At 42.7% G+C, this 15,622-nt stretch overlaps 1 protein-coding gene across 2 annotated transcripts in view; it reads left to right on the top strand.

Annotated features, from left to right (window-relative positions):
- Window positions 1-15,622, top strand: part of NUDCD1 (NudC domain containing 1) — a 556,518-nt gene that overhangs the window by 121,448 nt on the left and 419,448 nt on the right. For both annotated transcript variants that reach the window (XM_069220624.1, XM_069220625.1), the window contains exon 3: window positions 12,081-12,266. In XM_069220624.1, the coding sequence (XP_069076725.1) occupies window positions 12,081-12,266 (186 nt within the window). The remainder of the gene's footprint in view (window positions 1-12,080; window positions 12,267-15,622) is intronic.

The raw sequence follows: 15,622 nt of genomic DNA, 5'->3' as shown, positions 1-15,622 counted from the left end.
GCTCGAGGGCCTGGAGATTTAATCGTGGAAGGGAGGTTAACAAATTCTAAATCTAGTGCTTGTTGAGAAGGCCCTGCTATTACTGCTACACACGGTAGTGTAAATGGTTGATGCTGATTTCCAACAAAATGTATTTATAGTTCAGAATTCCAGTTCTTAGACATCAATTCATATTAATTGTTAAAAAAGGTGGTCAATGATAGATTTTGACAGTTATCTTTTCTCCTTTCCTTGACGCCTGGTTATTAGAGAATGCAGCAGGCAATGTATTCATGTTTTTTTTTAGTCTTCTACACAATCATAAAATAGGCGGTAACTCTACCCACTGGCAGAGGCAAGAATGAGTGTCATCAGTTTGGAGGAAAGTAAAGTTGTTCCAAATGACATAGGCCAGTTGTTCCCAACCTTTTGACTTCTGTTGGCCCCCACTTTATCATTACTGGAATCTGGGGACCCCCACTGAATCATTACTGGAATCAGGGGACCACCCCCCCCACACACACTGAGTCATTACTGAAAGCTGGGAACCTAATCTGTAAATATTATTTAATTTTATTAGAGTCACAGACCCCCAGGGCGTCTTCGCGGACCTCTTGGGGTCCCCGGGGCCACGGGTTGGAAACCACTGAATAAGCATGAGAAGGAAGATGGTGGATGACTATTCCAGGAGGGTGTTCCTCGGTTTCAGAGCTTTGAGAATGAGCCGGAAGTTGTCCTGCAGTTGACCTAGAGCACTTGGTTAGGAGGGCGGAGTACAGAGCTGTAATTTAAAGTAGAAAGTCTTAGGCAGCAACCCACCACAGTATGAAGCAGAAGTGAAGCAGAGGCTTGGGGATGTTAAAAAAAATAATAATAATAACACCACAGCATTTTGGATCAAGTAAAAGGGCTCCAAAGCATACAGATGAAGTCTGGGCAATAGACTGAGATAAATGAGTCCTTACCCAGTGTAGGAAAGTACCATCTTGCCTGGCATGTTACCCCCATTTTTCCCTGTATATATGTTGTTTTAGTTGTATGTGTCACTGGGACCCTGTTCTCCAGGGCCCCAGTGCTCATAAGTGTGCCTGAATGTGTTACCTGTGTAGTGACTAACTGTCTCACTGAGGCTCTGCTAATCAGAACCTCAGTGGTTATGCTCTCTCATTTCTTTCAAATTGTCACTGACATGCTAGTGACCAATTTTACCAATTTACATTGGCTTACTGGAACACCCTTATAATTCCCTAGTATATGGTACTGAGGTACCCAGGGTATTGGGGTTCCAGGAGATCCCTATGGGCTGCAGCATTTCTTTTGCCACCCATAGGGAGCTCTGATAAATCTTACACAGGCCTGCCACTGCAGCCTGAGTGAAAGAACGTCTACGTTATTTCACAGCCATTTTACACTGCACTTAAGTAACTTATAAGTCACCTATATATCTAACCTTTACCTGGTAAAGGTTGGGTGCTAAGTTACTTAGTGTGTGGGCACCCTGGCACTAGCCAAGGTGCCCCCACATGGTTCAGGGCCAATTCCCCGGACTTTGTGAGTGCGGGGACACCATTACACGCGTGCACTACATATAGGTCACTACCTCTATGTAGCTTCACAATGGTAACTCCGAATATGGCCATGTAATATGTCTATGATCATGGAATTGCCCCCTCTATACCATCCTGGCATAGTTGGCACAATCCCATGATCCCAGTGGTCTGTAGCACAGACCCTGGTACTGCCAAACTGCCTTTCCCGGGGTTTCACTGCAGCTGCTGCTGCTGCCAACCTCTCAGACAGGCATCTGCCCTCCTGGGGTCCAGCCAGGCCTGGCCCAGGATGGCAGAACAAAGGACTTCCTCTGAGAGAGGGTGTTACACCCTCTCCCTTTGGAAAATGGTGTGAAGGCAGGGGAGGAGTAGCCTCCCCCAGCCTCTGGAAATGCTTTCATGGGCACATTTGGTGCCCATTTCTGCATAAGCCAGTCTACACCGGTTCAGGGACCCCTTAGCCCTGCTCTGGCGCGAAACTGGACAAAGGAAAGGGGAGTGACCACTCCCCTGACCTGTACCTCCCCTGCGAGGTGCCCAGAGCTCCTCCAGTGTGCTCCAGACCTCTGCCATCTTGGAAACAGAGGTGCTGCTGGCACACTGGACTGCTCTGAGTGGCCAGTGCCACCAGGTGACGTCAGAGACTCCTTGTGATAGGCTCCTTCAGGTGTTGCTAGCCTATCCTCTCTCCTAGGTAGCCAAACCCTCTTTTCTGGCTATTTAGGGTCTCTGTCTCTTGGGATTCCTTAGATAACGAATGCAAGAGCTCAGCCGAGTTCCTCTGCATCTCTCTCTTCACCTTCTGCCAAGGAATCGACTGCTGACCGCGCTGGAAGCCTGCAAACCTGCAACATAGTAGCAAAGACGACTACTGCAACTCTGTAACGCTGATCCTGCCGCCTTCTCGACTGTTTTCCTGGTGGTGCATGCTGTGGGGGTAGTCTGCCTCCTCTCTGCACTAGAAGCTCCGAAGAAATCTCCCGTGGGTCGACGGAATCTTCCCCCTGCAACCGCAGGCACCAAAAAGCTGCATTACCGGTCCCTTGGGTCTCCTCTCAGCACGACGAGCGTGGTCCCTCGAATCCAGCAACTCTGTCCAAGTGACTCCCACAGTCCAGTGACTCTTCAGTCCAAGTTTGGTGGAGGTAAGTCCTTGCCTCACCTCGCTAGACTGCATTGCTGGGAACCGCGACTTTTGCAGCTACTCCGGCCCCTGTGCACTTCCGGCAGAAATCCTTTGTGCACAGCCAAGCCTGGGTCCACGGCACTCTAACCTGCATTGCACGACCTCCTAAGTTGTTCTCCGGCGATGTGGGACTCCTTTGTGTAACTTCGGGTGAGCACCGTTTCACGCATCCTCGTAGTGCCTGTTTCTGGCACTTCTCCGGGTGCTACCTGCTGCTAAGAGGGCTCCTTGTCTTGCTCAACGTCCCCTCTACCTCCTGGTCCAATTTGCGACCTCCTGGTCCCTCCTGGGCCACAGCAGCGTCCAAAAACGCTAACCGCACGATTTGCAGCTAGCAAGGCTTGTTGGTGTTATTTCGGCGGGAAAACACTTCTGCACGACTCTACAAGGCGAGAGGGATCCGTCCTCCAAAGGGGAAGTCTCTAGCCCTTTGCGTTCCTGCAGAAACCGCAGCTTCTCCTGTCCAGTAGAAGCTTCTTTGCACCCGCAGCTGGCATTTCCTGGGCATCTGCCCATCTCCGACTTGCTTGTGACTTTTGGACTTGGTCCCCTTGTTCCACAGGTACCCCAGATTGGAAATCCAGCGTTATTGCATTGTTGGTTTGTGTCTTTCCTGCATTATTCCTCTAACACGACTTCTTTGTCCTTAGGGGAACTTTAGTGCACTTTGCACTCACTTTTCAGGGTCTTGGGGAGGGTTATTTTTCTAACTCTCACTATTTTCTAATAGTCCCAGCGACCCTCTACAAGGTCACATAGGTTTGGGGTCCATTCGTGGTTCACATTCCACTTTTGGAGTATATGGTTTGTGTTGCCCCTATCCCTATGTGTCCCCATTGCATCCTATTGTAACTATACATTGTTTGCACTGTTTTCTAAGACTATACTGCATATTTTTGCTATTGTGTATATATATCTTGTGTATATTTCTTATCCTCTCACTGAGGGTACACTCTGAGATACTTTGGCATATTGTCATAAAAATAAAGTACCTTTATTTTTAGTATAACTGTGTATTGTGTTTTCTTATGATATTGTGCATATGACACTAAGTGGTACTGTAGGAGCTTCACTCGTCTCCTAGTTCAGCCTAAGCTGCTCTGCTAAGCTACCATTATCTATCAGCCTAAGCTGCTAGACACCCTATACACTAATAAGGGATAACTGGGCCTGGTGCAAGGTGCAAGTACCCCTTGGTACTCACTACAAGCCAGTCCAGCCTCCTACACCCAGTGGATGTGGAATCCAATAGTTGCATTATAATGGTAGGCAGAGTGATGTTTACTGACTTCTCACATCTTAACAATGTATACACAGTTGAGATTTCACTCTCCTCCCTTAAAAAAAGGTCAGTCCTGCGACAGTAACTCGTAGTCTAAAAGCCCGTTAAGGTTATTATTTATGTTATACATTCAGTCCAAAATAACTTATTTCTATAAACCTATTTTTTATTAAGTCCCTAATCTTTGATTATTCAGCAGTCAAACAGCGCTCACAATATCATCGAACACTAGAGTTCCAGGCTCAAAAACAGTTTTTTTAAATTTATTTTAAAACTCATTTTTCTAGATGTTAATTTCGAAGAGCAATTTAGCCTCAGTCATTGTTAAAATTCTCATTCATTCATTACCAATGACTACCGGGACATGCCAACGACAGACTTTACAAACGCCAGTCGGGTATTACACGGTCTATAAGTGTACATCGTAAATAATGTTCCAGTTCAAACAAATATTTCAGAGATAGGAGCCCATGGAGCCATTCAGTTCCAGTGCTCCTTCTCATCTTGGACATCTTGGAATGTAAACTAGATCATGATTCTCATGATTGTATGTGTTCAGGGGCATAGCTTTGGCTCATATTTGAGACTGAAGGACTTTATTACGCATGGATGTTAACACAATTGCAAGTATTATGAGAGTGCTGCACTCACCTGGGTGGCGTGCTTCACTCGGTTTAGGGACTTGCACATGTGCCACTTCTAAACTACAATGGCACCTTTTCATTGTGCCTGTTATACATGTGCCTGTGACTCATCCCAGATCTGCAAGGTGACTTTCTTCAAATCTGCACAGGGTCTCACTCTTTCTAAGGAGGTACATAAGCCCAATTGAGCATGTCTCGGGTTCCTGCAGACTTGTTCGTCCTTTAATTATCAAGAGTATCTGTGTTTACTCCTTCATTCCCCCTGATCAGTTCCTATCTCGGGGAAAGCCTAAACCATGTCCTGGATTATACGGGGTTTTAATAACCCCAAAAAGTGGAGCATGCTTATGGGATACTCAGGTCCATGTAGCCGTATTAAAGGAAATGCATCTGGACTCCAATGGGGACAACATTTCGCCAAATAATTGGGTACAGTAACCTATTGTATGGTCCTTACATCTCCTCAGGTGGGGTTGCTCCATTGTTAAAGAAAATTATTTGCTAAAACACATGGAAGATATTTGGGGTCCGGCGGGCAGATTTGGGACTGTTTTTGGACGAATACATGACATTCCCATGATGCTCATCACAGTGTATGGGCCCCAGACGTCAGATAAAGTCACCTTCATTTAAGTTTGTACTGCCGGTACGAAATGCAATATGTATGTCAAGCTGCTAGATTCGTATGATGTGTGGTGAAAACAATGGGGAGATGGACACGGATTCTTTTACTATTCATCTGTATATGATGCCATGTCTTGAACATATTTTGGCTGTTTTTGCAGACAGTACTTAGTGCCATAACTGGCTACGCTATGAATTGCTTTGCTGTCAACACGGGCACTGTATCTTCACATTGTGTTCTGCGCCACAGTAGGCACTTACAACTGTTGCACGCTGATATTGTGTTTTACAACAGGCTGGGCTCCTTAAGCCCACACACGCCCACTCATGACCATCTAAATAGGTTAGAAACATCCTCATAATATATGGAAAAATGACTCTCATACTGGCAGCCAAACTGCACAACTGGTCAAAATCGTTGACACATTGACATAACTTTGCAAAGTTTTCTGAGAGAGAGGCCATCTTACCAGAAAAAGATGTCCAAACGCAGGTGTACAGTGAAGGTGACATTCCTAGTATAACACTGGCACAGTTGTTACATGATAGTTCCAAATCTAACGTAACAGCACAAGGGATCACTGTAACAAGATCCATTAGACATCTAATGACGTTCTCAGCACCGATGTGACTTATTACAAACTATACAGAGCCAGGATGGGAGTTAATTTAGCAAATGTATGCATTAGCCCTCTGACACTAGAAGAGATAAAAGGTCTAGTAGACTGCCTGGTAACTGGGCTACCGCCTGTGTCTGATGGGCATGGGAAGATAGTGTAAGCCCACCCTTCCTGGAAGAATATAATGAGAAGCTGTTGCTAGGTGTGTTCGCCAGATGTAATGTGGTAAGCGATGCTCATCACCTTATTGAAACACAGAAAGGACCCTCACATTGTCAGTCTTACCGATTCCTCTCTTTCTTATATTTCGATAGGAACATTCTGGCGTGGATCATAGCCAATAGACTTGCACCATTGAGATTGGGATTGGTTTTACCTGACCTGATGGTCTTTATTCTAGCGAGAGCCAGGTTCCACCATACACACTCAGTATTTGCTCTGCTGCATCCTATTAATCCCGAGATACCTGCAGTGGTGGTCTTCCTTGATGCTGCAAAGGTCTTTGACTGATTTGAATGGCCTTCTCTTAAAACACTGCTGGCTAGGCTATGACTTAGCAGATATTTTCTTGCATTGATAGACATATCTGTGCCCCTACTTGCATTGATTTAATATAAACAACCAGTTATCTATCCCTCCAGATCCACCTGACGAGAGGTATGAAACATGGCTGCACCTTTTCACCATTGCTGTTTTCTATAGCGATGGAGGCCGCGGTATGCAGGTTAAGTGAGTACCATGCTCACAGAGGCTCATATTCACAAGTCGGAGACTGAACACAGCAGCATATGAAGATGCTGTTCTTCTGCTGTTGAAAAACTTTAAAGTTAATGTAGCCCGTGTGATCAGATATATCTTTGGGTTCAGGGCCTGATCTTGCCAGTAATGCCATGGATGGCGCTCAAGGTACTAGATCCGTCTTTGCTATGGTAGACTCTGTGCCCTATCTAGACATCAGAATCCACAAAGACAGTCATACAAGATAACTATGGCCCAGACATGAACATAATATGCCCTCAGAGCGAGAGATGGAAACTCCTGCCACTCTCATTAGTGGGTTGAATAGGACTGATCTACATTGTCATACTTCGGAAACTACTTTATTTACCTCTTCTCCAATTTCCTAATTTTATTATCAACTGCTTTTCTAGCTTGTGCACAACACTGAGTGGCTTAATCTACGCTAACAAGCAGGCTAGATTGTTCCAAGAGATGCTTACACTACCATCTAAGAGATTTTAATTTGCCTTGCCGGGTCCCAGAAGATATTATCTTGTGGCAAAGGCGCAGTATACGGTCTATTGGTACCTACACCTACCATTTACACCATATAGGTTTGTAAAATTAATTTAACTAGGCAAGAGCATCTTAAAAATCAGTCTGCAATTCCCATACCCAAAGACGGCTTAGATACCATGGCATCCACTAGCATGGCTTGGTACCAGCTAAGGAATAAAGTTGATATGTTCACTATAGACTCACCAGTGTTAACATGCCTGTCCTTAATAAGTAAACTTACAAGGGGACGCCTATAGGTCGATGAACCTTTTGACTCATTTAATATGATCTTACCTTGGCTCCAGAATAGAAAACAATAATCAGTACACAATAATCAATAATCATTAGTCAAATCAATAATCAGTGGAGTCAGTAATTGTCATGACTTGTCAGCCATGAATAACCACACCTTCATTAACAGTTAATTTTTATTTCCCTATATTAACAATACTAAAGTCATGTGACTTAATCTCAAAAGCAATTCAAACACATAGGAGAACAGTATTAAATTGCCAAAAGACGCAAGAAACACAATCTAATCAGAGCTTGAGTCACTACATATTCCAAAGCTTCAGTGCAAATCGTTAATAAGGTCAGCTTCAATATTGCAACACGATCCATAACGTTCAGCAAAATAGTCAGTTAACAAAATTTTCTCTGTAATCTGTCAATTGTCATGCAGTAGATTTTAACTAACCCAGATTAGCATCAGTATGTGGGCCTTCATGCAAAACAATTTAGAACGTGAATTTAGAAAACATCTAGCTAAGGAAAACTAACTAAGACAGCGCAGTTGGTACCTAGAAAGAATAGGCACAAAAATGCAATTCAGTCATATTGTCATATCTACCTATCCATGGTATGGGTCAGCAATCAGAATCAGTCTTCGTCCTCAGGTCATGAATCGATCAGCAACACATCAGGCTTTTAGTCGGCGAGTATGAGTCCAATGACAGAATCTCAAATCTCTTCTTCTTCCAAAATATCGCATCGGAATAAGGTCTGCTCTCTAGTCTGGTCTTCTTCTCCTAACATCTTGCTCAAGTCTGAGTCTTTTTCCTCTGTCACATTGTTATAGCAAAGTCACCCAAACTATCCCCTAATTTCCAATTAATCAATTGATCATACGTTAATACACTATCCAATAATTTAACTGTCCCAAATCTATAAATTCTAATATTACTTCATTCTCATGATGTTGAATGGTTCGCCTTACGATGTTCTCATCATCCAGCTTGTCAGGTATCAATTTTGTTGCATCTTCCTCTCCAGTCAGTGTATTCATTCTTCGCGTCCTGGGAAAGTACATCTAGCACACATTACATACAGTATGATACATTTTAAGAATACTGTTTCCTGTTTGATGGTTCTCATGGAAAGCTTCTGCTAAGCAGTTTATTAAAACAATGAGCATTTCACAGCTACTTCACTCTGTTGGCATTTTCTATTAAACGCTAAGAAATTCAGCCTCTACATGCCTGGCAAAAACTAGGCCAAGACACTCACTAAGTTAGGGCCTACAATTAATAAGCAGGTACATATTTCATAACTTTCAATATGACATATTACTACATTAATCTAATACATTTTCAATATTTCATAAGTATTAGTAATTTATTTTGTACATTTCGTGAACTATGGTGGCCATTCTTCGAGGTCACAATTTCAAACATGCACATAATTTTTCTACGTTATTCATTTTCTACATAATTAATTACTCTAAAATACATAAACATGCATTAATAATTTCCAATTAAGACATCTGCTTCAGCACCAGTAGTACCAGTTTTGTATAATCCTTCCAGGCCAATTACAACAGAAACAGCGATCCAGTATGCACTCACCAAAAATATCATGGAATTGTGTTTGGCTAAACGTAGAATATCAATTGAATAGAACTCTGCTAGAGCACATAATATTGTAGGTGGGGTTACAGACATTCAGAAGTGGGAAGAGGCTTAAAGTAGGTTACTGAAAGCTGAAGCAGGGAAACACACATGAAGAAAGCACCTTGGAGATCTGGGATGAGTATCTAGGCAAATGTATAACAGTTATGGTGAAAATGTGCCTTTGTAGTTTAGAAGTGACACATGCTCAAGTCACTAAACCGAGAGAAGTATGTCGCCCATGTGAGTGAAGCACTCTCATAATACTTGCAACTGTTTTAAGGTGCATCTGTATCATGATAACAAATGTATAACTCTGGAGCAATATAAAGTGCTGGGTGATTCAAATGCACTTGATATATTCATGTATTTCAGAATTTGACTTTTCTGGATGAACTATGGGAAATTAATATACTCAGCTGTGTAGTGAAATTGGATTTTACAGAGGGTTAGTATCTAAGTTGTACAAACTGACCAGTGATGCTTGAAAAGAGGTGCAAATCTCCATGAACAAATCTTGGGTGGAAGACCTAGGGAATGATGGAAGGAAAAGTGCTGCTAGAAATAGAAACCATGCATATTGCTCATTGCTATTAACTGTTGGGGCACATGTCACCAAGGACACTCATTGAGGAACAACACACGTATCTCATTCAGTAAAACGTTAATAAAACCAGTAGCAACAAAAGTCACCTGCATTGGCAATGCTGGCCAAATGATAGAAAAACAGTTACATAGGTATATTGCAATGCTGGCATAACAATAGCAAAACAATCTCAAAGCAATTACAGTGCAATAATTTAAAAGCGAAATCATTTTGCAAGTGCAGGTAAAATGGAAGAAAAGGCCCTATGTCCTTGGATGACCCTGCTTTGGCAGCTGGCGCTGGGAAACCTGCTCCAAACACTCTCTGGGAATGGTGCAAAAGGGACAGCAGCTGTGAGGGATGGCAAATATGCACAGCTCTGTCTGTGAGCTTCCCTGAGGCATCTACCTCCCTCCTTTTCTACACTAAAAGCTGACCTTGCACAACATCATGTTAATTTCCTGTGCTAGTTGTTGTCGTGGTGTTGTCAGTATTTTCCCTAACCCACGATCCTCCCATCATCTACCAGCTGCATCTCTCTCTCTCTCATCCCTCTCTTCTATCTCTCTCTCTCCTCTCTCTCTCATCAATCAATTATCCTCCCAGGGGCTTCAACCTAATCCCAGGCTCATTTGTAACCGCACAAACTCAACAGTATTTCTCCCTCAATCCTCATGCCTTGGCATGGTACAGCAAATACAACACCTTGGCAGAACATATAGTTTTGTCTATTAGGAATGGCAAAAATAAGCATCACAAGATCATCTGCTGTCTCAGCTTGGTACATGGGTTTTCTGCATGTGTTTTCATTCATGAACAGCGTCTAAGCTAGTAAGCGTCACAATATCTTCTGCACATTATTCCTTATAAAGTGCACACCACCTATACTACATGCCAGTTAATTTGCACAGAATAGATAATCTGTGCTTGGATGTGTGGCTAATAGCCTAAAACTATCAGTAAACCTACTGCTGTAATTCTTATGCTGTCCGAAAGGGAGGTAGCTCGACGAACAATGAAACAGCTGTTGCCCATGGCCAGAGACTAGGGAAGTACTGTTGTCAAATGTGACCCGTGTGCTGAGAAATGTAGGGAGATGTTGTTGGCTAATGTCATACAGAGAAACATTTGATTTAATGTTCGTCTTATCTGTGGGGGGGCGAGGGGGGGGTGTTTGGGGTGGAGCACAGGCTGACTGCATAATGGGAAGTGTCGATGAGTATTATTCCCTCCCCTGCAAATAAACCATATCTGCGGGACCAGCTCATCCATCTCCTAGATGTAACATACTGCTCCGTGGTATCTGTACCTTGATGTGTCTGTCTCAGTTGTACTGTGTTCTTGACAGTATTGTATGATAAGTAATGTACTTGTATCAGTGGCGTAGCGTGTGGGGTGCAGGGGGGGGGCGGCCGCACCGGGCGCAACATCTTGGAAGAGACTCGAGTGCTAAAATCCACGGGTTAGGGGGCGCAAATTACTTGCCTTGGCTCGGGTTAGGGGGCGCAAATTACTTGCCTTGCCCCGGGTGCTGCCAACCCACGCTACGCCACTGACTTGTATTATCCTTAGATCCGTCTCAAGTATTATTTATGTTTGTGGTTAGAATAATTTTTTTTTTTTTTTAAACCTGAAATGTTATTGCAACGGATTGAAACGGGTTACTCAGCACTTTATGGACCTCCGTGAGGTCTCCAGTAGGTCTAAAGATCATTTCTGTCTCTTGGAGGTCATTCAAGTTGCGTTTGATGGAAGACGTATAAACCTGTACAGAAAGGAAATCTCTGCCCATCTCCAAGTGCAGTAAGGGAGCCCAGTATCTTGCGTGTTAATAGTTGTTTATCATCAGTTTCCCAGAGAATGAGTATTGTCTTCTCTAATTACACTTAAAAATTACAGACAGTACTCTTACACCCTCATGTATGCAGTTAAGCACCAAAGTGATGTTGCTGGCAAAAGACTGCCCGTTAGAACCAACTCGGATGAGAAGAACACATTTACACACATTACAGCATAACTAGTGCTGACAGCCAACCACCCAATCACGGAAAAATAGATAAGCCTTTGAGCGAACTCATTCTTACTGATGAGACACTGCACACATTTTAGAAGATGAAACTCGTTTGTCCTTCCTGTTAGCCACACAAACTACTTATAAAATAATTATTGAAAAACGTCCCTAGTAATCACCACAAAGTAGGAACCATTTTTGATTGTACTCTCAGTTCCACATTAAAGTGCTCCCAGATGACGGACGCACTATCATGTCTTAACAGTGGTGGTGATAATCTTGCAGGCAGCGTAGCATAAATGTATCGTTTTTACTTAGTAGTGCATTTTGGAATATTCACTGTTGGATTGTTTTGTCCTTGTAGACTGAAGCCACGGTGTTCTCTTTGTGTACACTGTGCTTAAAGGTATTTAATGGCTTTTCTTTTCCTACAGGACACCACCTTGGGAAAACCGAATGAGGTTTTCAGGTTACCCACAGATGTCACTGCTTGTGATACTCGCCTCTGTGCCTCAATGCATTTCCCATCTTCTTCTTGGGCTACTCTGTCTGATGGAGCAGGCAGGCTTTATCTGATCAGAACAGGCAGTCGTGAAGCCAGTTCATATGAAAAGTGGGAGGTGAGCTTTTATTTCTGTTCTTCATCTACTTGTGTTTTTTTTTTTTATGTTAGCAAAACTCACACTGGTTGTTATCAAATATATGTTATATACTTTAATTGTCTAAACTATTGCTACTCTGTTTTTTCCTAAGTGCAAGTGTGCCTGTCTTTGTCTAACTGCAAATGTGCTTGTAACCGAGCGTGAATCGTATAGCTGGGCTTACACTCGAATTCATCACTTTGTTTCTCTCTACCTCGTGTAACGCCATACATATGAATGTACACAAATATACGACCAATTAACAGAAATCACTAACAAAGCCATTCAGTCTGGCATTTGCTGTCAGCCTTTTGGCTTTGTGTTTGCTTCATTTGTCATGGTTATTGCAAACATTTGTTGGGGAGCCTGTTGGACCCTTATCAATCTATATAATAAATTGGCTAAATGTAAAAAAGATTTTTTTCTAAAAACGCGCACATTACTGTAGTAGTTCCGGACACTTAAGGAAACTACTTTATATGTGAAAGTACGCCTTGTGAAAGGGAAGAATGCTGTCACTCACGGTGACGTTAGCCAATGGCTGAAGTGGGTTGGCCCACTGCACCACACTACATACTGTAGTGGGCAGACGAAAAATGTAAATTACACAATAACTGAGCTATGCATGAAGAGTGCTAACACACCCTAAAAGTAAGTATACTGTACACATATTTTTTGTAAAATCTAAAGGTCTTGCATAACTGTTGACTTACTTAGCACTAGCAAAGCTGATAGGCCAGGCATTGGCTTCAAACCTTATTGCTTTGCCAATGCTTGTTTTATTTTGTCATCACTTTTGTAAAATGTCATATTCTGGCAGCTGCTGGGTCTTTGCCAATAAAAATAATAATGCTCTGAAAGGAAAAATAAATTGGTCTCAAAAAGCACACACTTTGTGTGCAGATGTTCTCCTTCTGAAAGAGCAGAATGTCATCACTCAAAGGGAAGCTAGCCGTTGGCTGAAGTGGACTGACTAATTGCTCAATGCTGTAGACGGTACAGTAGATGAAAAAGGTGAATGACTCAATGTAAGAAACTGGAATATTAGTGCAGTATGTGAAGCCTTCATTAGAAATAGGTCCACAATTTCCCCTTACTAGAACCTGAGCACCCCATTGTAGACTCTCTGAATAGCAGAGCAGTCCAAGGCCTACTCAGAGAAGGTGGTGTGGGCTAGTAATCACCATTACCTAAATGATTGTCCGGTCAGTGCTTTTTCTTTGAAAAAGGAAAACTACATTTATCATTCACACACTACTGAGTACAATGCAGTAATTCACAAATAAATACATCCGGCAGATAGAAATAGAAATAGGCGACATTCTGAAATCACATTTGACACCAATGGTCAAGACCCCAAAAAATCACAGTACCCCCACTTATACCAGCTACATCACAGTAAGAGGGGGGTATCACTGTTAATAAGGCAAGCTTATAGGTTATGTCAAGGCTTGTCACAACAGTAATATAATGCAAGCCTACTGGCTTTGTCAGGGTTGCCACATCACTATATATTAGGCACACCTATTGGCTGGATCAAGGGGAAGCTTCATTAAAATAACGACAATCCACCTTATAAATCACCATAATAAATAGCCATGTTTAAATGCAATCATCATTACCAATAACACATTTCAGTATCTCTCAGAAACCATTGTCAACCTCATATAGTTAATAAAGCATTTAAAATGAACATAGCCTGCTTTCACCTTTCTTAAACACCTTAAAGCCACATAACATACACCCACAGGACAAACTACTAACTGCACTGCACTCCCAGGCTGTAGAACAGGAGCTTCAGCCTTGAAAGTGCTTGAAAAACAATGAAGGAAAGCCTGGGGCCGGGGGGTTCATGCTTTTCATGACACCATAATCATAGGATAGCTTTACATTTTTACTTCTGAAGGGCTGCTGTAACTCTTACAGCCCCCCCCCCCCAAACACTTCTTAAATTCTATGATGGCGCCCATGCAGATCTGTGACTGGGGTGAATGTTTGATTGTCTCTGCATTCCGTCCATCATCTGTTGTATTTGCATTTGTCGCCCTAAGTGGGAAGGGTATGCCCAGACGTAGGTCCTGTGCTTGCTATGCCACCAGATTCAAGCTAGCCTGGCTGATGAAGGGTGATACCCTAAAACTGGTCCCAGGATGCTTGTTTGTGGTTTAGGGAGGACCTGGCCTGGCAGTTGGCGCTGGACTGTTCCCATGAGTAACAAGGTCAAGACTGATTTGCACATGGCTGGGTCCAAATTGGAATGGCATGGCAAGCAAAAAAACTTTGATGGATTAAACCCAGATCTGTGACTGGGGGTGAATGTTTGATTTGCTCTGCATTCAGTCAATGATCTGCTATTTTTGGAACTAATATTATAAGGCCCATCTTAGATCAACATTTAACCTTGCTTAGTCCCCTCTCCACCAAGCTATCTGTGTGCTGTTACCGGGCTGAACACAATCGTAGTCTCAAACACACACTCAGCCCTCACATGTGCACACACATGAGCATACATGTTCATGTGTGTAACCAGCCTAGCACCCCTTACCCGAACTGTGTTGCAGCAGCCTTATCTTAAAAGTTGGACTCTTGCAATAACCAAGCATAGTCCATTTACCATGAGATTAATGTAGGTGAGAGACAAATAGTGAGACTCGTCAAAAGTCCACAAATTGTGTGATCAAAAAGCAAAAAATCAGGACACATCAAATGGGCAGAACCCATTTGCAACACTCAACAACAGACCAATGGATGAAGACGGCTAGATGAAAGCTTCCACAAGTCAATCATTTCAGTAAAAGCAGAAGTTCTTAGCCAACATCAGACCTAAGCCGAGGACTGCTATTGTCAATGTGTAACACAACATTTTTAAAAATCTGACTTTCCCTTACCCTGAAGATCCATATACTTCTCTAATTCACATTTACCCAGTGTCTTTGAAAGGGCTGTAAAGCATGTTTGTTTGTTTTTTAATTATTTTTTAAGAAATGCACAGTAATTAAGTAAGCAGAGAAACAATGCAACAAACACCACTAAGACTACTGCCCGCACACTGCCAATGAGAAACCATTGAGTGGGCCTACTGACTTTTCTCGGCTTTCACATGGTAAAGCTCACGTAGTTTGAGCACAGGCATCTTAATGTATGTATTCTGACCCTTCGCTCGCATAAGGAAATTTTAGTTTGGCCTTTAGAAAGTGTTGCTTGGCTAAGCATCAGATGAACAAAATACTTGTTTAAATTTGCTTTTCACAATAGAAAAATCCGAGACTGTGTATCAACTGTGGAAAGTGATGTTACTGCACCTATAATATTATTTGATGAGAGAACAAACACAT

The sequence above is a fragment of the Pleurodeles waltl genome, chromosome 2_2 (assembly GCF_031143425.1).
Source record: "Pleurodeles waltl isolate 20211129_DDA chromosome 2_2, aPleWal1.hap1.20221129, whole genome shotgun sequence".
Taxonomy (NCBI): Eukaryota; Metazoa; Chordata; class Amphibia; order Caudata; family Salamandridae; genus Pleurodeles; species Pleurodeles waltl.
This window is presented reverse-complemented; position numbering and strand designations above follow the sequence as displayed.